This window comes from Mycotypha africana (genome assembly GCF_025528875.1).
Source record: "Mycotypha africana strain NRRL 2978 chromosome Unknown BDF20scaffold_5, whole genome shotgun sequence".
NCBI lineage: Eukaryota > Fungi > Mucoromycota > Mucoromycetes > Mucorales > Mycotyphaceae > Mycotypha > Mycotypha africana.
Window position 1 is genome coordinate 742301 of NW_026515729.1, and position 22991 is coordinate 765291.

At 37.9% G+C, this 22991-nt stretch overlaps 9 protein-coding genes across 9 annotated transcripts; 6 read left to right on the plus strand and 3 right to left on the minus strand.

Moving 5' to 3' along the window:
* Window positions 1-19: 19 nt before the first annotated feature.
* On the plus strand, window positions 20-606 carry BDF20DRAFT_492922 (uncharacterized protein). Its single transcript, XM_053075593.1, has 3 exons — window positions 20-42; window positions 109-233; window positions 296-606. The coding sequence occupies exons 2-3, from the start codon at window positions 215-217 to the stop codon at window positions 520-522; spliced, it is 246 nt and encodes an 81-aa protein (XP_052936220.1). The 5' UTR covers window positions 20-42; window positions 109-214; the 3' UTR covers window positions 523-606.
* BDF20DRAFT_492739 (RF-1 domain-containing protein) lies at window positions 607-1430 on the plus strand. Its single transcript, XM_053075592.1, has 2 exons — window positions 607-926; window positions 1002-1430. Exons 1-2 carry the CDS (start codon window positions 690-692, stop codon window positions 1260-1262), a joined length of 498 nt encoding a protein of 165 aa, XP_052936221.1. The 5' UTR covers window positions 607-689; the 3' UTR covers window positions 1263-1430.
* Window positions 1431-1631: 201 nt separating this feature from the next.
* Window positions 1632-3874, plus strand: BDF20DRAFT_835328 (uncharacterized protein; the record flags this gene model as incomplete). Its single annotated transcript, XM_053078832.1, has 3 exons — window positions 1632-1660; window positions 1866-1944; window positions 2483-3874. The coding sequence occupies 3 exons, from the start codon at window positions 1632-1634 to the stop codon at window positions 3872-3874; spliced, it is 1500 nt and encodes a 499-aa protein (XP_052936222.1).
* A 662-nt stretch (window positions 3875-4536) lies between these two features.
* On the plus strand, window positions 4537-6104 carry BDF20DRAFT_820343 (uncharacterized protein; the record flags this gene model as incomplete). The annotated part of the gene is made up of 7 exons (XM_053077536.1): window positions 4537-4745; window positions 4852-4933; window positions 5019-5322; window positions 5395-5432; window positions 5555-5674; window positions 5731-5828; window positions 5915-6104. 7 exons carry the CDS (start codon window positions 4537-4539, stop codon window positions 6102-6104), a joined length of 1041 nt encoding a protein of 346 aa, XP_052936223.1.
* A 65-nt stretch (window positions 6105-6169) lies between these two features.
* On the minus strand, window positions 6170-8170 carry BDF20DRAFT_939492 (uncharacterized protein). The gene is made up of 7 exons (XM_053084779.1): window positions 8128-8170; window positions 7751-8053; window positions 7437-7665; window positions 7029-7358; window positions 6883-6936; window positions 6724-6832; window positions 6170-6648 (listed from the first exon to the last, which is right to left on the minus strand). Exons 1-7 carry the CDS (start codon window positions 8150-8152, stop codon window positions 6541-6543), a joined length of 1158 nt encoding a protein of 385 aa, XP_052936224.1. The 5' UTR covers window positions 8153-8170; the 3' UTR covers window positions 6170-6540.
* A 1427-nt stretch (window positions 8171-9597) lies between these two features.
* On the minus strand, window positions 9598-10167 carry BDF20DRAFT_974171 (60s acidic ribosomal protein-domain-containing protein; the record flags this gene model as incomplete). Its single annotated transcript, XM_053085053.1, has 3 exons — window positions 9926-10167; window positions 9690-9836; window positions 9598-9624 (listed from the first exon to the last, which is right to left on the minus strand). Exons 1-3 carry the CDS (start codon window positions 10082-10084, stop codon window positions 9598-9600), a joined length of 333 nt encoding a protein of 110 aa, XP_052936225.1. The 5' UTR covers window positions 10085-10167.
* Window positions 10168-11429: 1262 nt separating this feature from the next.
* Window positions 11430-14002, minus strand: BDF20DRAFT_868647 (vacuolar segregation subunit 7-domain-containing protein). Its single transcript, XM_053080944.1, has 3 exons — window positions 13127-14002; window positions 12257-13035; window positions 11430-12189 (listed from the first exon to the last, which is right to left on the minus strand). The coding sequence occupies exons 1-3, from the start codon at window positions 13856-13858 to the stop codon at window positions 11490-11492; spliced, it is 2211 nt and encodes a 736-aa protein (XP_052936226.1). The 5' UTR covers window positions 13859-14002; the 3' UTR covers window positions 11430-11489.
* A 535-nt stretch (window positions 14003-14537) lies between these two features.
* BDF20DRAFT_868649 (uncharacterized protein) lies at window positions 14538-15843 on the plus strand. The gene is made up of 6 exons (XM_053080945.1): window positions 14538-14670; window positions 14745-14940; window positions 15027-15114; window positions 15185-15346; window positions 15436-15519; window positions 15600-15843. Exons 1-6 carry the CDS (start codon window positions 14593-14595, stop codon window positions 15697-15699), a joined length of 708 nt encoding a protein of 235 aa, XP_052936227.1. The 5' UTR covers window positions 14538-14592; the 3' UTR covers window positions 15700-15843.
* Window positions 15844-17408: 1565 nt separating this feature from the next.
* BDF20DRAFT_1000640 (uncharacterized protein) lies at window positions 17409-22703 on the plus strand (the record flags this gene model as incomplete). Its single annotated transcript, XM_053074596.1, has 4 exons — window positions 17409-18064; window positions 18134-18174; window positions 18266-21373; window positions 21451-22703. 4 exons carry the CDS (start codon window positions 17409-17411, stop codon window positions 22701-22703), a joined length of 5058 nt encoding a protein of 1685 aa, XP_052936228.1.
* Between the last annotated feature and the right edge of the window lie 288 nt (window positions 22704-22991).

Below are 22991 nucleotides of genomic sequence, written 5' to 3' on the forward strand. Positions count from 1 at the left end.
CACGATCACATTAAACACCGTTTTCAACAGCTAATTATGAAGGTAGGTGGCTTTGTCGGATCGATGAATCAACTGATTTTTCATTTTAAAACTGACAAGCCTCTTTAGCATCATCCTGACAAACGCACAGGCAAAATTGACGATGACGATCGAGCACATAGAATATTGAAAGCTTGGGAGGTATTAAGAGATCCTGAAAGCCGCAAGAAATACGATGTTGAACTCCAAAGTAGGTAGACTGATTTGAAAAAAGGAGAATGATATCGCTCTATTGATCGCTTGTCAAATCTCTTAGATCAGCGAAATAAAAAGGTTTTAGCGATCAGTGCCGACGTTGATTTGGATGATATGGCGTACGATGAAGAAGACGGTTCTTATTCATTTCTTTGTCGATGTTCCGGGTATTATTTCATCACTGAAGAAATGCTAGAAAAGGGCGTTGACATTGTTGGTTGCAATAACTGTTCATTAAGGATACGGGTTCTATACGATGTTGTTGAGGACGAAGAGGACGATGAATAGTATAATTATGTATAATTCCTGTATGTAGACCTCACAGACCCAGTTTAACTTTCAACAGTCATAGTCATGAATTTTAGAGTTATTACCAAAACAGCAGCAACAAAACCCCCGTTCTTGTTATTTTCTATCTTCCTTCTTCACTATCTAGCAACAAACCCAAGTTATTAATGTCCTATACCTCGAAACTGTTAACACAATTGCAACTTTTCACTAGACCTACATTAAAACAGTTGTTCAGTACAAAAGCAACATCAGCAGCATTAACACAACGTCAGAAAATAGTTTTGAAAGACGAAGATTTGATCGAAACCTTCGTGAAAGGCTCTGGCCCTGGTGGCCAATGTATAAATAAACGTTCTACTTGTGTCGATCTTCGACACATTCCAACTGGAATCAGAGTACAGGTACATTTTGCTTCCTTTTTTTTTTTCTCATTTGAGCTGTTTTTGTTTACGATGTAAAAACGCAATAACAAATAGTGTCAACAATCCAGATCGTTGGCAGATAACAGAGGGATTGCAAGGAAGTTATTACGCGAAAAATTAGACGAATTGATCAATGGTGATATGAGTAAAAAAGCTAAAAAAGCTGCGAAAATAGCAAAACAAAAGGCCCGTCGAGCAAGAAGAGCGAAACAAAAATACTCAAAAACAACAGAGGAAGAGGAGCTCCTTGAGGAGTCAGTGACGGAAACCAAGGAAGCGATTACGAACCCTCCATCTGGTAGCCCAGCAGTTTAGACAAAATCTTTGAATCGCTGCAGGCAGGGGTTTATTGACGGGTTTACAGAGTTACAAAATACAACGACGATCACTTGTTGAAAGGATTCTCTAAGGAGGCCTCCAAGACTACATATAAAATTGTTTTTAGGGCTCCTATTGTTGCTTTGTCCCCGCATATCTTACTATACCTTATAATGACAAGTTAATTGGCACACAGCGCTTTGATACCTGATACATGCATGTATCTCCCTGCTTCTTGCATGATGCTTATAATTGTTCCTATAAAAAAAACAACAACGGCTGCGTTATGTATGTAATGCAGTGTTGACCATGACCACTTTTTGTCATGAAAAACTACGTCAAGATGGAAGCTAAAGCCATAAAGCAATGACACTCCCTGGTAAACCAGGTATTATGTACTCTCCTTTTGTGATCCAGAAAAAACAATGGAAACACATCTCTGCAATTATAATTGACTGAGTCAGTAGGGAGTAGGGAACTTACATTCGGAGACATTGCTTGATTTTGGTCATTTAGAGCAACTTGCTTTTGCTTTTTTGCCATCGTCATATTTGACTACATGAATTCAAAAAATGAATGCAGTTTATAATAATGGTATAGGCAATATGTCTATAAATGTTTAAATGAGAGCCTGCCATGGTCTACTGTAAGGAATCGTGAAGATACATTAGCCAAAAAAGTAATAGAGACATAACAAGCAATTCCAGATTTAAGTGGTCTTCAAAATTTTGAAGAAACTTCATAAAACAGCTTTGTCTGGTCCTTCTACGCTTTATTTATTTTGGTCGAGGAGCCTATGGTTTCATTTTTTATTTGTATCGTTGGTAGTCTTATGAATTAGAAAAATAATGTCTGCTTAAACCCGAATGCAAGGCTATCGTTCATGCAGGTACTGTCTAAATAGCTGTTGCAGTTTGTGCCACATTTTGCTTCATTGACAAGCTCTACTTATTATCCTTAAACCTGCAATTTCCCTTTTTTTTTTTCATAAAAAAAAAAGAAAAGAAGAACGTTTAGCATCAACTGATAAAGTGTAGTGTGTAAATTATTATGCAGGAGTTGCGAAAGTTGATCTGATTTTCTGTCAGAAAAAACACGATCAGTTATTTCAGTAGTATTACGGAGTTGGTTAATTGCTGTTTTCTGAAGGAAGAACCTGCTTTTTTATCCCTTTCATCCAAATTTTATTTCAAGTCTTCACATTTGTTGTATAGTAGCTGGTCATGTTGGAAAATTATAGAAATTCGATTATTTTTACGGAAACAATGTATCGAAATAGTAGACAGCATGGTCCTGTGTCCGAAAAGAAGAATATATCTGATTCGGTAGCAATCAAAGAGATCGTTCGTCAGGATAATCATAGCTGTAATAGTCATATACTAACGGCTGACAACGTATATGCCGGCCATGCTACTATTGAACATCGAATACAGCTATACGAATCAAAATTCGCAGCCTGTATGAAATCAACCACTGAACTATCTGCATGGTTAAAAGCTTTCAAAAAGAAAGGCCCACCGTTCGCTCTTTTGGAGAAGGAATATTCAAAATACACAGCAAGCGTTGCAGCATCAACTCCTGTCTCTTCTCCAACCCCACAAAAGCACCGAAAAAGAAACGCTGTTAAGAAAGAATCAATTACACCATCAGTAAAAGCATCCATAAGTACGATGATAAAAAAAGCTACCGATTCAATCAAATCGACAAGATATAAGCATGAGAACCAGTCCAAGTACGACTACTGTGAAATGCAGAAAGCGCCTAGAAATACTTTACATATATCAATTGATCCTAAAGGAAGCAGTGGTCAACAACGCAAAAAAGCCTTGCTAAATCGTTTTTCATTCTATGAAAGCAGTCGAAATGATATATTGCCGTCAGTACAAATAATTGATAAAAGTAGTATTCGAGTGGTTCCTGTAAATACAACATTGGAAAGTCAGCCTATTTTCAGCAATAGAACTAAACATAGAGCGTTGAAATCAGTAGGTAATCCGGATAGTAGTAAGAAATGGACGACGGAAGTTAACAATGCCAATGATAATGCGCCAAATACATTGTCGAAAACACAATCTGACCAAACAATCATGTCTCACTCTTCGTCAATTTTTCTGACAAAACTACGATCGAAAGCTTCTAATGATGAAACTGCAAGAGAAGCACCACAACATATTACGCAACCGAATATTCCATTGAAAACAAAAACTTACCAGTATTCATTGAAAAGCTACTCAACCACATCAGAACTTACCGAGGACGATGATAGTAGGACCTCTTTTCCCTCCTCGCCAACTATTGATTCCGTTATTTCTTCACCCCTTTTCACTGCTTATGCAAATACCTGTTGTATTGAAAACTTACTCAGGCCGTACGAGATGAATCGTAGCGGAGTAGAAAAAGATCCAATAATCAATAAGATGCCAAAAGCTACCAATGCGTATCCAACAGCAGCCAACAAAAGCCAGTCGACGAGTCGTTACCGGACACAACAACATCAACAGGCTCAACAGAAGCAAAAAAACCGTGCATCCATGTTGATAGCCTCATCATTATCATCATTACGTTATCTTTCACAAAAATCTCAATTCTTTGAACGGCAAGTATGCTAGCTCAGATCGTCATAGAATTCTGTAACATCTAACTATATGCTATTAACAAAAATAATGCTTTTCTTCCGTTTTAACGTAAAAACTGTTTGGAATAAAAATTGTACACAAAATTGGGGGTATTTTAGAAATTAAGACAGAAGTATAATCAGAGAAAGTCCTCTTTATCTTAAAGCAAAAGGAAAGATGATGTACTAACAATAGTGTGAGATCTTTCTGCTGTCTGAGGCCCATTATCGGTTAGAGCCAAACTTGCCGAAAATCAGGGGCACACACGTCGGAATGAAATCCAGGAACTCAGCTTTTATCACACATCTGATGTCTGAAAAGCAACAATAAGAGTCTTTGAACAAACATCTTGCCAGACAATTACTAATTTAATAACGAGCATAAAGCGTCCTATTGTGATCCATGCTTGGGACAGCGTCAAAAAAGGAAAAAAGAACCAAGAGATACTGTGTATGCGGAATCACATACAAAGCTTGTCGCACAAATCTCTCATAGTAGCAGCACATAAAAAAAAAATAAGAACAGCAGCAAAGGAGATCTTTTTCTTTTTTTAATTCCATTTTTCTTCCCTGTTATCTTTTTAGTTTGTTTTTTAACACATATACCTATTGATATTACCCTATTTTTACTGATACCTTTGGATTATGCTTGGTCGAATGAGTAGTAATAATGATAGTACAGACGCTGATCCTGAATGCACAGAAGTCCTAGAAGATAGCTCTAAAAGCATTCTTATGGGGATCATCAGCCAACTTAGTAAAAATATGGATTTAAGCAAAGTCACTCTACCAACCTTTGTTTTGGAACCACGGTCAATGCTAGAAAGAGTGACAGATTTCATGAGTCATCCTACCTTACTATTGGAGTATGTCATAATGTTTGAAAGAAAGGAAGCTTTTCCAAAAGAAGAAGAAAGAGCTTTTTTTTTACAACTCCTATCAGTTTCACTCACTATAATGTGTATTTTGTAGAGCTAGCACAAAGACAGATTCATTAGCAAGGTTTTTAGATGTAGTCAAGTACTTCCTTTCAGGATGGCATATTAAACCTAAGGTAAGCTCTGCTTATTACACTAGTTTTTCTTTTCTTTTTTCGGCCTTTCTTTCTCGGAACACTAAACATATTCTCTTTGGAGTAGGGAGTTAAAAAACCTTATAACCCTGTCTTGGGCGAGGTTTTTAAATGCAAATATACGTATGACGATGGTTCAGAAGCTATTTATGTCGCAGAACAAGTCTCACATCATCCGCCTATCTCAGCTTTTTATTACGGTAGTCCTGAAAATGGAGTATATATACATGGTGATCTTCGACCAAAATCCCGCTTTCTTGGAAATAGTGCTGCAACTCTAATGGAAGGAGAAAATCATATTGTATTCACACATTTGCATAATGAACAGTATGATATCACAATGCCGAATGTGTACGCACGTGGAATATTATGTAAATATAGACAAAGTTAATTACAAACATCTGCATAGTAACAGACACATTAATGGAGGCTCTCATATAAAGTTGGGAAGATGGTAATGGAATTAGGTGACAGTTGCGTAGTACGCTGCCGCACAAGCGATTTGATATGTGAACTCGATTTCAAAACAAAGGTAGCATCATCCATTGGTGTGGATTATTACAACCAGTAATAATATCATTGACTGTATTTCATTTACCGTAGGGTTTCTTTTCAGGGCAGTATAATTCAGTTTGTGGTAAAGTCAAAAAAGAATCTACAGGGGAGATCCTGTATGAGATTTCAGGCCAATGGTCTAATGAGATATTCATAAAGATGGCAAAGGTACGTTGACATAGATACCTAATATGTTAGGCATGTTGATATTCATTCTTTTGAAGGCTTCAAACAAAACATTGTTTTTCGATGTGAAAACAGCGAACATTCATCCAAAAACTGTTCACGATATTGCTGATCAGGACCCTATGGAGTCCAGAAGGTATGTCAGTTACGATACTTTTGACTACATATCATTTAGCAAACAATTGGAGTAACATATTTTTGGCTCTTCTTCTATCATATCAGACTATGGTCAAAAGTTACTGATGCTATACTAAGAAATGATATGGATACAGCTACTGCAGAAAAGACTGCGATAGAAAATAAGCAAAGAGAGGCAGTTAAGCAGAGAGAAGCAGAAAGAAAACAATTTAAGCCAAGATTCTTTAATGTCATAAATGAGGATGACTTTGTGTTTAAGGGATTACAAACGTAAGTGGCGTACGTTAGTTGAACGAACAGGGATACACCTTTTTCAATAAGAAGTTTAACCGTATATTCTCTTATAGGCTTGATTACAAGAAGAAGAGTCAAGCAAAATTAGACCTGGAAAAGATGGTCTTTGACAGTAAATAGTTTTGTGTTCAGTAGGATATTTCAATTTCTCAAAATGACAGCCTGGATGCTCTTACAATTTGTACTATTTCTGCAGGCATAGTTAAAATGTACTTTTCTCTTCCTGCTCTTTCCAATATCTTTCGTTGGTTTGAGTTAACCTGTTCAAAAAGCTTTTATGAACATATCAGAGGTTTATACATCTTAATAGATCTTGTTTATCTTATTATAATCCTTATTTACAGTACTGGATACAAAAAGCTATCACAGAACAAAAAGACAGATTCAAGTTTAAATAGTTTATACATGTACTTGATTTAGAAATTCATCCCCTTTCCTTCGATTGATACTTTAGGCCCTACTTTCTTGGGGCCTGTTTTGATTGAACGCATAGTGTTGTTTAATCGTCTAAAAGTACTATCAGCCTAATAAGAAGTCAAAAAAATATTTATCAATATAAAAGTTACAGTCGATGATATCGTTTTTAGATCAAGTCTTACTTTAGGAGTTCGAGATTTATCAGCTCTAACTGTACTTTGGGGTGCAATGTCATAATCTGCAGCAACAGCTTGCGGGACACGCACAAAGTGTCGAGTTTCGCTACAGTAACTATGAATCAGCATCCATGGGCAAACGATAATACCAATTCGCAAACCTACCTTTCATCACCTGCTTCACCAGAGGGTCTTCTGAATCGTTTTCTTTGTCGTGACCTGGATGGATTTAAGACAAGTTAGCCATTTAATCAACTTTGTAAGCAAATGAATGAAAAAAAAAAAGTAAAAATAGAATGTAAAATACACACGTTGGTTCCTGAGTGTATTCTTGAAGTGCTGGACGACGATCTCTATAATTTTCACTTCGTTTAATAATTAAGCGGCTCCATTTTGCTACCAAGTTATCTGCCTTTCTTCTGATAGGAGTCTCGACTTGTTTTGCTTTTGTATAAAAATAGACAATTTTTCCGACACCACTTTCTCTTAAATGATCTGCTGAAATGGGAAGTTTATCAAGAATATCAAGCATTTCCACTTGTATATCCAAACTAGGCAGAGATCGATCTGGTAATGGCTCCAGCCATAAGCGAATTGATTCTAGCAAGCCATTATCCAAAACAGAGTCTTGCAAATGCTTACTAAGGAATGAAAACGCAATTATGGTCAAAATCAACTTCATACATCGTGTAGTCTTTTATAGTATCATTTTATATTACTTGGTTAGCATATTCGTCACTTCTCCCAACATTTTTAATTTTGCTAACGCAGCTTTTCTTTGTTCATTTGACATTGCATCTTCCTCTGCAGCAGTTTTCATACGTTCCCTTAAATTAGTTAACTCCTCGTCCAAATTATTATCGAGATCTTCGCCTTCCTGTCTTCTTCTCTTTTTTTTTCCAGCTTTTAAAGCTCTTTCGAAAGTTTCAGCAACTTCGTCTCGTACAGCTATACGTAGAAAAGGGGAAAGAAGATGAGGTTAAGACCTTTTCAAAAGGCTGAAAAATTTGGCGACTGTTTCGAAGATATGCACCTTGTTGAGGGTCGACAATAATTTCATCCTCGGTGGGTTCGTCAGCTGCATCATTTTCTCCACGAGTTGAAGTGGAATTCTTTAGCTCCAATAGCTCACGACGCACCTCTGCCAAACGTGCACTCTCCTCCTCATCAATATCTCTACGTTTTTTTTTAAACGAAGGAAGCTTTGTAATAGTGCTGATTTCTGACGGTGTAGTCTCTACTGCTTGTTGTGTATTGTTGTTGTCTTGATTTTCCTCGTTTGTATCCTTGGTTTTTTCGTTCTGTTCAAAATTGTAGGACTCTTCATTATCGGAAGCTGTATGATGAATAGTTATTTTCGTTAATAACCTGATTCTGATATACTCCTACATTTACAGTTAATTACGGAACCTTGATCGCCTTCCAGATCAGACATTTCTTCTTCGTCTGAACTAAAAGTTAAAGGTTTTTCCTAAAGTCAACAGGTAGTAATCTTCGTTAAAACACGATATTGATAATTAAATGTTTAGAGCACTTATTACAAGTAGATTTTGCTCTTCACGGGCGGCCATATGCGATAATTTATGTTGAAAGTTGGAAAATAAGTTCTTTTGCTAAATGTTCAAAATTAAAAGAAATTCAACTTCAAAGCATCGCACTTTTTTGCGGAAACTTGATTGGTGCTATTTTCGTTTAATTCTAATACAGCAAACTCTTCTCCTCCCCTCCATCGTAAGTGCTTTGTCGTATCTTCCTTCTCTAACTTAAATAACGACCTTATGAAGCAGTCAATCTCATGTTTACACTTTCTTTGGGAGATGATGGAACTTGCATAAATCAAGCATGGGCAAGATAATATAATTTGCCGATAAGTCAAACCAAAAAACCTTTAGAATTCTTCGAAATTGAACATAAGGAGTTTTACCTTTAAGCAACCTAAAAGTGAATTTCTTGCAGCGGATAACACTATTAGCAAGTACCGCGAGGAACGCTTTGGCTCCAGCGATATATAAACTGAGCGCACAGCGCACAACGTTCCTAAGCCTGCTTTTCAAAGGATGCCAATATTGCAAGTGTACTGGAGATAGAAAAGTCACGAGAGACTGATTGTACCTGATACTGGTTACTGTCTATATCAATAAATTCCAGTTCTGAGATCTCCCACGATAATCGATACATACAATACTACTCGTGAATTACCAACTGAGAAAACGTCTACTTTCTTACTTCATGATAATTATAGATCATTTTACGTTGATGGCATTCTTACCAATATTAATAAAGTTCGTATTAATCGGTTAAAGTTGTTATTGATCCGGTTTGAAGAAGGTCTATGTATGGTGTAATCAAGAAACAATCCAATTAAAGGGAGCCATATTTGAATTTACATAAAATATGCCCATGCTTGATAAAAGGAAGGATACCAAGATAACGAAGTTTATCTTTGGCGTCCATTAATTAAAAGCACTACGCTTTCATTTTTAGAAAAGTTACATGCATTTAACCATAGGTAAAAGTTGCGTAACGGTTACAGCAAGCTGTCGTGGCAGCATTTTCTTGCAGGTCATTCAAAAGCTTATTTACAGCCTGCAGTCGCTACTTCCGTAAAAACGTTCTAAGTTTGCTCACTACCATAACTAAATAGGCTGTTACAGCCATGCAAAGCAACCATATTCCCATGTCAAGTCAACTTGGATTGCAATAGTCGCTAAGCCACTTTTATAACAATTCCTAACTGTCATCAGAAAGTGTATCTCTGTTTTATTTTTCGTGCATCGTAAAGGATTGTCCACTGTTTTAATAACGTTTATTAATCTAGCAACTAACATATTGCAATGAATAATATTGTTTATGAAATAAGGATGCTTTAGATTGCAGCGTTTAATCGAAAAGACCGAAACCCATGTCCTAAAATACCAACTGTCAGTTACAAAGAATACTTAAACATATAACTAGCAATATACGAAACTTACATCATCGGATTCTTCCTTTTCTTCAGCCTTTTCTTCTTCAGCGGGAGCATCACCACCGGCAGCAGCGCCACCGGCAGCAACGCCACCAGCAACGGCAGCACCACCAGCAGGGACAGTGGCGAGCTTGGAGGAACCTTCAGCAATAACCTATTACGATAGAAACGAGAAACCGGTTAGTCAAACTAAGTCAAAGAATAGAATACACATCTTTTACTTCACTGTGGGGTGATACATACTTCAGCGACGTTCTTGCCTTCCATAGCCTTGATCAAAGAAGAGACACGAGATTCATCAACTTCAACACCAACGGAGCTCAAGACTTTCTTGATATCGTCGGAAGAGGGAGTGGTGTTACCACCAGCAACGAGGAGAAGGTAGGCTGCGAGATGCTTCATTGTGGAATGTCAAAAATTCGAAAAGAGAGGATGAATCTTAGCCTGCCAGGGAAAATCAATAATTTATTTGCCCTTCAAAAAATCTTTCATAAATTTTTTCCTTCCGGAATGATTGGATGAGATTTCGTTAACGGCACAAGCCGCAATAATTTAATAGCCAGCCGTTCATTGTAGCCTGCCTGTTATTCGACAGACCTAAATCCTCTGGAAGCTCGACATACCTTATGGATATGGCATACCTCATAGGATTTCAATTTGAATTGATCTCATTTACAAGCTGTCCGAGGTTTTTGTTACTGTTGCAAGAGAAGAGAGGGAGAAGAGCAGAAGAGTGGGTGTTGACCAGCAGCCACAACAGAAGGTGCAGGGCGTAATAGGTGCTGTTGCAATAAATTGTTCATGAAGGTTTCATTCTTGCTATGATAATTCTGAGCAGTTTCTATTATAGTTTGCTAGGACAAAAATGTTTTCTTAACTACCTTTCTAAAGCAAGTTGGATTTAACATTGGCCATGATCGAAAACAGCAAAAGCAGAGTAGCATTCATTTTTTTTTTGTTTTCTTTTTTATGACATTTGTCTATAAGTTCCTTCCTTATGTCGAGAATAAATGGTCCGATGTGCTCTTATTTCTGTCGGCAAAAGAGACTGTTGTCTATCAATTTTGGATATTGACGAAAAGAAACAGGCGTTTGATTGCATTCAATCCACAAATACTTTAAAAAAAATTTAATAATTGAAATGTCTTGCCTCGCTTCGATCGCATGAATCAAAACTCTCAAAAGGTAAACAGATATGCATACTATTGTCATTGCCAGTAAAGAATGAAAACATGGCTTTATCAACAACCCGCAGTTATTTTTTTCAAAGCTCTTGCAAATTGGAATCATTATTAAGTTTCTACCATTTGTTGAATTTTTCTTCCTGTATGGGTCAACCCGGTATACTTGTTTCTTGTAATAACAGCAAGAAGCGCGTCTTTCATTATTTTACTGCAGTCGGCGCAATCCATAATATATCTTTCTTTCTTTTCTGCAATTTCAGTGTACAAGCGGCAGACAGTAGTTTTTCGTCTCAGAGCTGCTGATAGTAGCCAATAACAACAATTTTCATATAGGCAACTACAATAGCTGTGGCGTGCATACTGTGTATATAAGGCCTTTAAACATTTTAAAAAGCTATGCCAAAAAGAAAAACACATACACACATCTTGAGCATTGAAATAATAAATCTAGAAGGCCTCCATTATATGTTATCTAACGCATCTTTTCAATATATTGTTAGTATTTCTTAATTTTTGAACGAAAACTTCATAATTACTGCTTTAAAAGCATTGATTTAATCTCGCTCAGGCTCATTAACTCAACATAATAACAACTGCGTTCATTGGGAGCTCATGCTTATATCTTAGAATAATATTGTTCTTTTATTTCCATCATCATCATTAGCACTATCAGGCGAACTTGTGGAGCATATCGTCTTATCAGGATCCGTAGATACAATACCAGAAGTTGGATCCACTTGTGATACATTACAAATAGCTACTGATTGAGGATAGGTGCCTATAATAAAAGGTGGTATAGGTTTGTATTTCAAGACTCCACGAACAACTAAACCATATGGATAACGAATCATACGCGACCACCTCTCATTTCCACTTGTATCTGCACCAGGCGATTTGATCCTTATTTGCGTAATAGCTTCTTCAGGTGGTGGGAAAAAATGATTCGATAATATGGATAAAGGCTCGTCAAAATGATCTAACCCACCTAAATATTCTGCTGGATCAACACCCCTCACCTGGCTTTCGTTAAAGTACACTGAACCCTCGCTTTCATTAGCATTTAGCGTGGTAATGATTCGACTTGGAACGATTTTACTGAAGGCAAAGACACTTATATCAGCTTCGGCAACATGAATAGTCCACCAATTCCAATTTTCAGCCTGTACTTTCAAATCGAAAATCAGTTCTTTATCCGTAGCAAGTACCCTTCCCATGTCAACCGTGATATCTGTTAAAGGCTGAGCAACGTATATGATAGTCATAACTGCTGTCATCATGAAGAGAAGGAGTGCAAGGATGACCTTCCCGAGTAACCTATTTTGACTAATGAATTATATGTTAACGATTTTATGGTGATGTATAGCCAGTCAATTGCCCTTTCCGTTTTTACCATGATTTCTTTTTCTTATTAGTTGCGTAATGCTTCTTTTGCTGTCTGCGCGAGACTCTCAATAGTGGTGTTTCCTCCTCATCGCTTGTATAGCCACCGATATGGTTTACATAATGCATATGTTGCTGCTGATATCGTTTCAAGTACGATGGATTGCTGCTCTGGTAATAAGGATAGAATTTTTTACTAGACGCAGTTGCTGTTTGCCGCCATAAATTAAATAAGCTCAATTTGCTACTGTTCTGTGGTTGCTGTGGTTGCTGAGAGTGATAATACGATGACGAGTGATGATCTTTGACGTAACTTCTTAACTTTGGTCTTCTATTGTGTTGATAATCGTAGTCTGAGGAGCCATATTCATCCACATCATCCACAACATCATCTCTTGCTGTATTATCATTGTTGTTATGACCAGAAAATGTTTGTCGTAACCAGAAATCACTGAAAAACCCACCTTTGCTCGTGGCTGATAAAGAAGTAGTAGTATTAGTAGAGTTTTTCTTACTATTTTGATGGTGCTGAGGCAATAAAGCAGGAGTTGATCTAGTAGATAAAGGTCTTTGCAAAGCGCTAGCACTGATAGAGGTGACAGATTCATTCCCGACGCCGTAAGGGTAAACATAATGTTCATTTTCGTCAGAGTCTTCTACGTTGGATACGGCGTCTACAAGGTTCTTATGGAATATTTCTGCTGGGCTAGCATTACCATGCAGTGTAGATTTCGATTGTTTCTTTGCCAACTTTTTATTGTTTTGACGTGCTATCCCTGCACTACCACACTACGTACAAGATTGAATTTTTTTCTTAGTTACTCATGATCTATTATTCTCAGTGCTTTCTCTTTCCTATCGATTACAAGATTATGCATACCTCACTTCTTCCGTGAGTATGACGCATCTTTTTATTACTACTGTCATGAGCGAATTGACTGGACATATTTATTGGAGGCAGCGATTGATGTGCCATCATAGAAGTAGCGCTAAAAGCCGGCGCTGAAGGTGAAGTTGTTGGAGCATAACTTTTTGAATGTAAAGGTAATGATAATGTATGAGATGGCATTGGATGTTGATACTGTTGCTGCTGCTGTTGTGGTGTGAGTAAATTTGAGGGCTGCTGTTGTACTGGCTGGTGTGTCGATTGTTGTGGTGAGATTGCCGAGGCTTCGAGGTTGATGGCTGGCATATCAGTTAACTGTTGTTGCTGTAGCTGCTGTCGGTTATCGTTCGGTGAATTAATACTAGTGATGTTATTATTGGCACCTGCAATGTTATCCATAGTGGTAGTAGTAGGTATATGGGTATTCATTGGAGGATAGGAAGGCGTTATGTCAATTTTAGGTATATCGTCAATTAAACTGGTTGGTTCAAATCGTGCTTTCTCAACAATCATTGTTTTATCAAAGTTTGAGAGCAGTAGCCCTTTACGCAATGAATTGTGCTGTTGACGTCGTTTATTAGCAGTGGTGTTTGTTATACTATTATTCACCAATTTATTGCTGTGCGTATCTTCTTCAATATTTACATCGTTATGCTTGGCAGAAACGTTAGTGGTTTCTGAAGCTGCAGGAGAAGAACCTGTCACCGTTGTCAATACTTCTAACATTAGCTTATTATCAATGAAATTGTAGCAGTAAACTCTTTATGATTGAAAAGAAGACGATAGAAAATGGTATACCCTCAAGCTGGAAAAAAAGAGTATATTAGACAACATGGTTTTTTTTTCTCATTTTCTGTTGTTAAAGAAAAGTTTATTCAGAAAAATAAAATGCCCATCTGAACCTTTACTCTTTTTGTGCACCTGAACCAGCATCATTGTAACTCAGTGATATTCGACATCCAATCGCAAACTTTGGCTTCCGGGTCCTTTTTCCGATCAATAAATAGAGGCTTGATATTTATTCTAGTATTTACACGTATACTCGATGATCAAAACTCTGAAAGTAAATCATGTTCAAGAGTTTCTGCACAATTTCTGTTAGAACGTTCATTGATTTTTCCGCGGAAGCTTACTTATTCTATTGATTGAAAATAAAAAAAAACCAAAAAAAAACGAAGATCTCTGATATTATTGTTATAACGGCAATTCTTTATAAGCCAGGTGTAACTAATAGTTGCTTCCCCCCGAATATTATATCCATGTGGCTGCTTGCATGATGGCATAGTTTATTAAAATTGTGGCAAAAGAGATTAACTGATAGGCAAATCAACTTGTTCTAAATTTTCTCACGGCGGCAATGTAGGAATTCAACTTTTTCAAATCTATTTCTTATATACAGTCCAATGCTGTGCCTTCTTCTTTGCTTTCTTCCTCTTTTATTGTACAAAAATAATTTAAACATGAGCAAAATTCTTGTTTATGGAGGCGCTGGTGCTTTAGGTCGTTGCCTTGTAAGCCATTTCAAATCAAAAGGATATGTAAAGTTCATCAGTAACCATTCGCAGAAAGAAGAAGGGAAAAGAAAGCTCAAATATATATCTTTTATACATAGGCTGTAATCAATGTCGATTTCTTTGAGAATAAAGAAGCAGACTTTAATGCTTTGGCAAAAGAAGGGCAGACCTTAGTACAACAGGGTCAAGCCATTGATGAAGCAGTTTCAGCTGCTTTAGGTGGTGCTGCTAATAAGTTATGCGCTATCTTTTGTGTAGCAGGCGGTTGGGCAGGCGGCAATGCTGGAAGTGAAGGTGAACTGTTTTTGAGAAAAAATTATATATCCAAGATGTACCCGTCTAACGACAGACTTGCAAACTTTGATGTTTTCTACTGATAGATTTCTTGAAATCATCTGAAACGATGTTGAATCAAAGTGTAAATTCCTCGTTTATTGCTGCTCGACTCGCCACAAACCATCTCAAACCGTATGTATTGAACAGGAAGTTTACAAAAGGTGTTCAATGTTTTATCTTAACAATCAGTATTTTCCTATAGTGGTGGCTTGCTTACAATGACAGGCGCTTTAGCAGCCTTAGAAGCAACTCCGGGTATGATAGGATACGGTGTAGCAAAAGCTGCAGTACATCATTTAGTAAAGAATTTAGCTGAGCCATCAAGTGGCCTTCCTGAAGGCGTAAAAGTGAATGCTATATTACCGTAAGTGTAACTATTTACCGCAACCAAAGAGAGGATCCTTTCGGCGGCCTAACTGCTTTATTCGCTGTTGTGCACTTGCAAAATGGCAGTGTTACAATTGATACTCCGATGAATAGAAAATTCATGCCTAATGCTGATCACAGTAAATGGACGCCTCCGGAGGACATAGCAAAGTAAGTGTGAGGACTCGACTAGAGAGTCATTGTGTACCAAATTGAAATTACTCAAATTATATGCTGGTTCTACTCAATAGACAATTAGAAGGATATCTGACAGGTGCTTCGCACTTCTCAAATGGCAAGTTAATCAGCGTCGTTACAGACAATGGCACCACTACTTTTCTAGAAGTCTGAATTCGATACATAATGGAATACGTTATACTTCTTCTAATGACTGCATGTTTTCTGCGCTGCATAACATAGTTTTTTGATAAAATAAAAATTCACCCTCGTCATAAATAAAGAAAAAGCAAACCAAGTCAATGAAAGTGTATGTCCAAGAATTAACGTGAACAATTATGCCCTGCTTCTCTTCCTTTGAAGGAAAGTAAAATTCATGCAGTGATACTTCAACGACAATAAGCTGTTCTATCAGTTCATAATTCTGCTTGCTAGGTATTTCGTAGTACTTCTTTCGTATTCGTGATCACGAAGGTCGTACGTGAGAAACTTTCTCTAATACTGTAAATTTAGTAAAGACACTCGAGCCTTTAGTCTTTTTAAGATTCTGGTATACAGCTTCTATCCAGATACACGTTAGGGTTTTTATTCGATCAGTTCAACAAATTTCCAGGCCTTCAGCTTAAGCGCGCCGCCATATTGTAACTGTTTGTTTATTTTGTAAGATCTTCCAACGAACAAGATTAACTTTATAGCTGTATGCTATTTTTTGCTTTAATTTTTTGAAGCAAAAGAGTTAATGTGACCTTACCGTTCAAGAACCCTGTATTATAAAGCTACTTAATAACGCTGCTTAGCCGTTAAAAGTCTAGTTCTGATCAGAAACCATTGGCGACAATTAAGATTAAAGCTACTTTCCGGCATTCTCGTTGATCGTCGAACAGGTAAAATTGTAAGTTTAATTTATTGGTCAACGACATACCTAGACAAAGCACTCTGGCTACTCGTGGAACTTTCAGTAGCATAGTGTATACTTTGAAAAAGGTAATAAATGGCAATAGTATATGAATGCTTATACGTACTTTTCTGTTAGGTACAAGGTGTCATTAGGGTTGAGTATGTACGACTCAACAGGCCTTCTTAATAAGCAACTTTTTCTCTTTCTCCGCACTCAAAGTTAAGTTCAGTTTGGTAAACGCGCTTTGAGATCAGTAATACTACCCAACAATAAAGGTAACACTCTTCAAGAATCTGTACGAAAAAAGCAAATGCTGCGAATCAATGTGCTTATTTGTACTCCCACTTTCATAGTTAGAGGGATGCTTCTTATTAAACTTAGCGCTGAAAGCAACAAATGTTGTATCAAATCGAAGTAGGTAGAGCAGAATATCACTCTTTTCTTTTTTTCTGGTTTTTCTTCCTTTTTTTGCATCAGATGATACTCGTTCCTGAATCAGGAAGAAGCGCTTTTTTCAAAGGAGGCTTCTCTTTGAAAAGGATAACTTATAGATGCCTGTAGGTGCAACTAATTGTGGGCAATTCACATGGATTGGACCTTCATATGTCTGATTAATCCACATCAGTTCTTTCCTTGTACATCACCATCTGTACTTCTTGAATACAGACTTCTTTTCTTATCCTAAACTGAAGCATTTGTACAATTGCATGATTGATTTGGTAGGGCAACTGTATTACAAGAATTCAGCTTTTTTCAATGTATTGTCTATGTACCATAGCTTCCATATTATCTCTTGTAAATGTGAGCATATAAATATTAGCTAATGTTGCTTATCGTTTGCATTTCTTCTTCTATCTCTTCTGTTTGCTTTTTTATTGAAAGGCGATACCTATTACAATCCTTAATTTACTTTAGTATCTTCTCCATTCTTTTAAAAGTCAAATACATCAAATTATCAATTTCAATCTCGTCAAATTCATAATTGATGACCGAAAGCGTACATCAAACATATGAGCACCAGGCAGTAGTGTCTGGCAGCCATGAATATTATAATGTCTCTGACGATCAAAACCTTCGAAGTGATGAACTAATAGAGGAGTATACAGAAAAAGCTGCACCTCCACCCAAGCAGAAATTTTACAAAAAGAAGAGATATTGGATCATTTGCTCGATCATAACAGTCATCGTTACGGTTGTTGCAGTGGTCTTAGCTCTGTATGTCATTTTCCCCAAAGTTGCTCAAAGTATTATGAACAAGTCAAAAATTGATGTCACAGCTGCTGGAATCTCATTCAACAAACCTGACTCCCTCACAAACACTGTTTATGCTAAACGCGATGGTGACGATATGAACTCTACATTCTATATGAACATGGAAAGCTCCTTGTCACATACTGGTCCATTCTCAGCAAAAATTAAGTTTCATAATCCAGTTCAAGTTTACTATAACGAGACTTATCTTGGTGATATGTTCATTTTCAATGAAACCAAAGTTGCTGGAGGTCATGGTAGCCTGAATGCTGTCACTCCATTCTTGATTAGAGACCAGGCTGCTTTTGCTACCTTTGCGAAAACTATGTTGGCTGTCGATGAATTCAAATGGACACTCAAAGGTCAGCTTGACATTACAGCCCTCACTAGGTAAATATGGAGACTTTAATTTTCACGCGCAGAAATTTTTTTTCTCACATAAATTTTGTACTCAAATAGAACTGCCACAGTTAACCTGAACAAAGAAATTGTTTTAAATGGTAAGTAATGCAAGACCATTGGTTACTCCTACAGCTTAAAACTGCTTTCCAAAACCGTTACTAATAATTGTGTTATACCTTCCAAATTTAGGTATGAATGGTTTCCCAAATGTTAAAATCAGCTCCTTCAATCTTCCTGGTGATGACCCTGCTGGTGGTATCTCTGTCGAATTAGGAACTATTCTCGAAAGTCCATCGCCTATCGGTGTTCAATTGGGTACCATAACTTTGGCTATAGGCTATGATGGTGTACCTCTAGGTATCGTATCTGGTACAGGTGTAAACCTTGCCAAGGGTGAAAACAATATTCTCCTCAAGGGCAGACTTGCTCCTCAAAATGATACAGCATCTTTGGAAAAAATAGGCACTCTCTTTTCTAATTATGTTGCTGGTAAAGTCTCAAATACAACTGCTGTGGGCCTGACCTGTGCTCCTGATGGCGTTAATCCTATCAGTTGGCTTTCTGAAGGTTTTAAAACTGTGAATTTAAACGTTGGCTTAAAAGCAGCTGCTCCATTGAAGATCATTAACGGCGTTAGCATGGGTTATCTTGATTTAAAGTTTGATTCAGCAACGCCTTACTCACCTATTGCCAATGCCCCCGCTGTAACTGCCAATTTCCAAATGCCGTTTGGATTCTCATTAAACGTTACGGAAGTATCTCAAAATATTACGCTCGCTATCAATACCACTGGTGAGCAAACTGAAAGTTTTGCTGTCATGCAGACCCCATTTGTTCATGCTGTCAGTAATCAGCAAGACGGCACTATTATATTTGGTTTGAATAATACTGCCATTGCCGGTATCCCTGGAAAGGAAGCTACTTATAATCAATATACCTATGCCTTGACTGCAAATAATAACTATACCTTTATGATCTCTGGCCTTGCTACCACCAAAGCTAACACTCCCATCGGCCCAATAACGCTAGGCGGTATCAACTTTACTGTTCCTACTACATTGCACGGTTTACAATTCTTGAATAGCACTCCTACAGTTATCAACTCTTTAGACGTTACGGGTGGTACTGAAGCTGGCTTAACTCTTGTTATCAACGTCACTATGGACAATCCTTCAGATTTCAGCATTACTACTGGCGACGTCAGCTTTGAGATGGGTGCTAGCGGAACAAAACTAGGTCTTGTCACTTTGTCGAAGTTAACACTGAACCGCGGTTCAAACACTGTAAGTGCTATCTCTTCATTTGACCCGAAGTCTTCGGATGTCGGTCAAAATATTCTTAGCACTTTTGTGATGGGCTCAGATAATACTGTTGATATCGGAGGCTATGCCGAGTCAACTGACATTGCCTCACTTGCCAAGGCTTTGAGTGCTGTGAGCTTGACATCCACCCTTCCTGGGTTGACCACTGCTTTAATTCAAGGTGCTTCCATGTCTGTTCTTCCTGATACCCTCCAGACGGGTATGGTCGGTGTCGCTGTTACCATAAGCAACCCTTTCACAGCTTCTTTGAGTATTTCTAAAGTGGTTTCATCTGCTACGTTCCAAGGCATGCCTATCGGTAATATTGATCAAGATATTAGCAGTAACCCTTTTGTTATCAATGGAAAAGCTCTTGGAACTTCTCAAAAACTTCTTATGAGCATGAATATCGACCCTGCTGCTGTAGCTTTGTTGCTTCGAAACCTTGCTGTCGCTTCAAACATGGATACCAGAGCCTTAGATGGTCTTCTTCAATTGGGTGGCCTTAGTATTGAGGGTCAAGAAAGTGTTCAGGCTGATTCTAGTCTCTTCGCCGGTTTCAACATCTCTCAATACGTCCAGGATGCCATGAAGGCATTGAGTGTTGATCTATCTTTATCTTCGACTATTACTATTGGCCAATATGTCAATGACTTGGCTTTCTCCCAATCAAATGTTGTTGTCACTACTGATGATACTGTTACTCAATTAATTCCTATTGTTGGTCAACCTATTGTACAGCAAATTGTTGACGGTTCTGTTCTGAGTTTCTCCACCATTGTATTATCGGATGTTACTGAAGGATCTTTCAAAGTACAAATGTCCGGTAGTATTGCCAATGCAGGCCCTATGGATGCTACTATCAGTTTCCCTAGTCCTCTTACTATTGCTTGGGAAGGAAAGACGCTTGGTACTGTCTCCATGGCTACTATCAATTCTAAAGCTGATGTTGGTGCTACATTTACCGTGGAAGGAAGCTTCACTGTTGCCAATGGCGATGATATGGCTGCATTCTCTGCTTATTTAATCAACAACGAGTCTTTTGAATGGGAGATCACAACTAATGATGTGAGCGTCTCTGCTCTTGGTTACACTTTCACTGGAGTATCGCTTCACAAATATGTCACTTTGAAGGGTTCTAATGGTTTCAAGGACGCTGTCACCATTACCTCTTTTGATCTGCCTTCAAATGATCCTGCAGGTGGTATTACACTTATTGCAAATACCATTATTAACAATCCCGGTCAAGTTGGCTTCAATCTTGGTGGTGCGGCTTTCGAATCCTACTTTGGTGACATCCTTCTTGGCCCGCTTGCTTCCAATGGTGCTGCTAACTTTGCACCTCAAAGCTCATCTGCAATCACCATGAAGGGCCGTCTTATTCCTCAAACAACTAAAGAAGGAATTGTAGCCATCACTACTGTTTTTGGTCATTACCTTGCTGGACAATCAACAACACTCACTGTTAAAGGTGTATCTGGTTCTGGAAGTAACGGTGCTGTTAGCTGGTTAAGCGCTGCATTCAAGACGATCAGTATTGAAAACGTCATTCTACCTGGTCCTGCTACCGTTCCTACTTTGATACCTTCCATTGAAATGAAAGATCTCACACTAGACTTTACAAAGGACCAATGGGCACCATCTACTAGCTCGTCAAAGGTTGTAGCTCAACTTAAAAATCCTTTCGGTTTCCCTCTTGGTGTTTCTCAACTAGATATGGATGTCAGTGCTACTTACGGAGGTGGTGTTGTTGCTACACTGGATGTTCCCACCTCACCTGCTTCCACAGATGCTTCTGGTTTTGTTACTACATCATTTTCTAATATACCGTTCAAGGTTGCCAATCATGAATTGTTCACTGGTTTCAACAAGCTCTTGACATTATCACCATCGGTAACGTTCGGCTTGAAAGGTACTTCTAATGCTATTGCTGATACTGCTGTAGGCACTCTTAGCCTTCCTGGTGTCTCTTTCGATGTTGATACAACGTTAGCAGGTAAATTGTTTTACTAGAGACTCTTTCATTTTGTCTGTTCGAATACTCAAACATTTTCTTTCTTTTGCGCCATACAGGCTTTAATAGTTTCGGTGGAACTGCTCAAATCCAATCACTTGAAGTGACAGGCGCAGCGGCTGGTTATATTATTGTTAGTCTCGTCGTGCAATTGAATAATCCTTCTAATATCACTATTTCCATTGGCGACGTCAATTTCGATGTCATTATGAATGAATATAACGCTGTTGTTGGTAAAGCCTATATGAAGGATCTTACTATCTTACCCGGTGCACAAAACTACAACTCTGAGATGCATTTAGCTGAAGGAGCTACAAGTATAGAAGCTGTTGGTAAGATGCTCTACTATTATTTGACCGGTGCTCCTGTACCTTTGACAATCTCTGGCTCTTCTTCATCTACATCCATTGCTCCTATTCAACAAGGCTTATCCGAATTGAAACTTTCCACAAGCATTAATGGAATTACTGACTCTCTAATCAAGCAGATTGATGTTACTGGTGACGCTATGGCTATGCTTACCACAGGCGCTGCGAATGCAGTGATCACTCTGTATAATCCACTCAATACACCTTTCAGTATTAAGCATATTAAGGCCTCGACATCAAAGTATTTAACCTGTCCTGTTGCTGGTCAATATCAAAACACTGATTATGTTGTTGGTACTATTGATTATGAACTTTCACCACCTCTTACCATCGGCCCTAAGGAAACTGTTCAAACTGCTCCTTTGCCAGTTCTAATCAACAACTTTGAAAATGCGCCCTTGTTGATTGCTACTTTTGCCGACTTCAATTATTATTACAACGTTAGCCAAACTGCTTCTGTCGTTGTTGGTAATGCATTTTCAACAGATCAAATGGTATACACACAAAAGAATGCTCCCTTCACCATCAATGTCCCTGGTATCACAGATCAAGGTGATGATCTGCTCACTCTCTTATGTCAAACATCTGCGTATGCGACGTCTCTTGCCCTTAATTCTACGAACGCTACAATACCTATTGACAATAATAACACCACAAGTACTATTACTCCCACAATCAGTGACATTCCAACAAGTACCATAATAACTCCAACTCCTACGACTGACGCAACAGCTCCCACTGTCATTGTCACCAATACGCCTACAACTACAGATCAAGCTGTACCTAACACTACTACTACAAACAACGGTGCCGAACCTACCAATGATACACCAGTTGAGGGCGGCGAAGATTCTTCTCAACCCTCACCACCTGCTGATGGCGGCGGAGATTCCTCTCAACCAACACCTCCTACTGATGAACCTATCAGAGAGCCAACAGAATAGGGCTGACATATATTGATATTGGTTATTCTTAATAGTTATTATATGATGCTTATCTTCTAATGTAATTGTTTTGCTCATATACAAATTTATAGTTTCTTTAATATATAATTTTCTAATGGACTTGCGTATGTATTTCCATATATATAAACTATCTATATGCCACAGATAATGCATGCCACTTGCATGCATGTCTGTGACTCAAAGTAAGGCTTTAAAAAGACTCGTCTATTTTGCATTAATAGGTTGTTTTGAAAGTGTGCATTTGTATCTTTTAACCTTTTTTCTTTT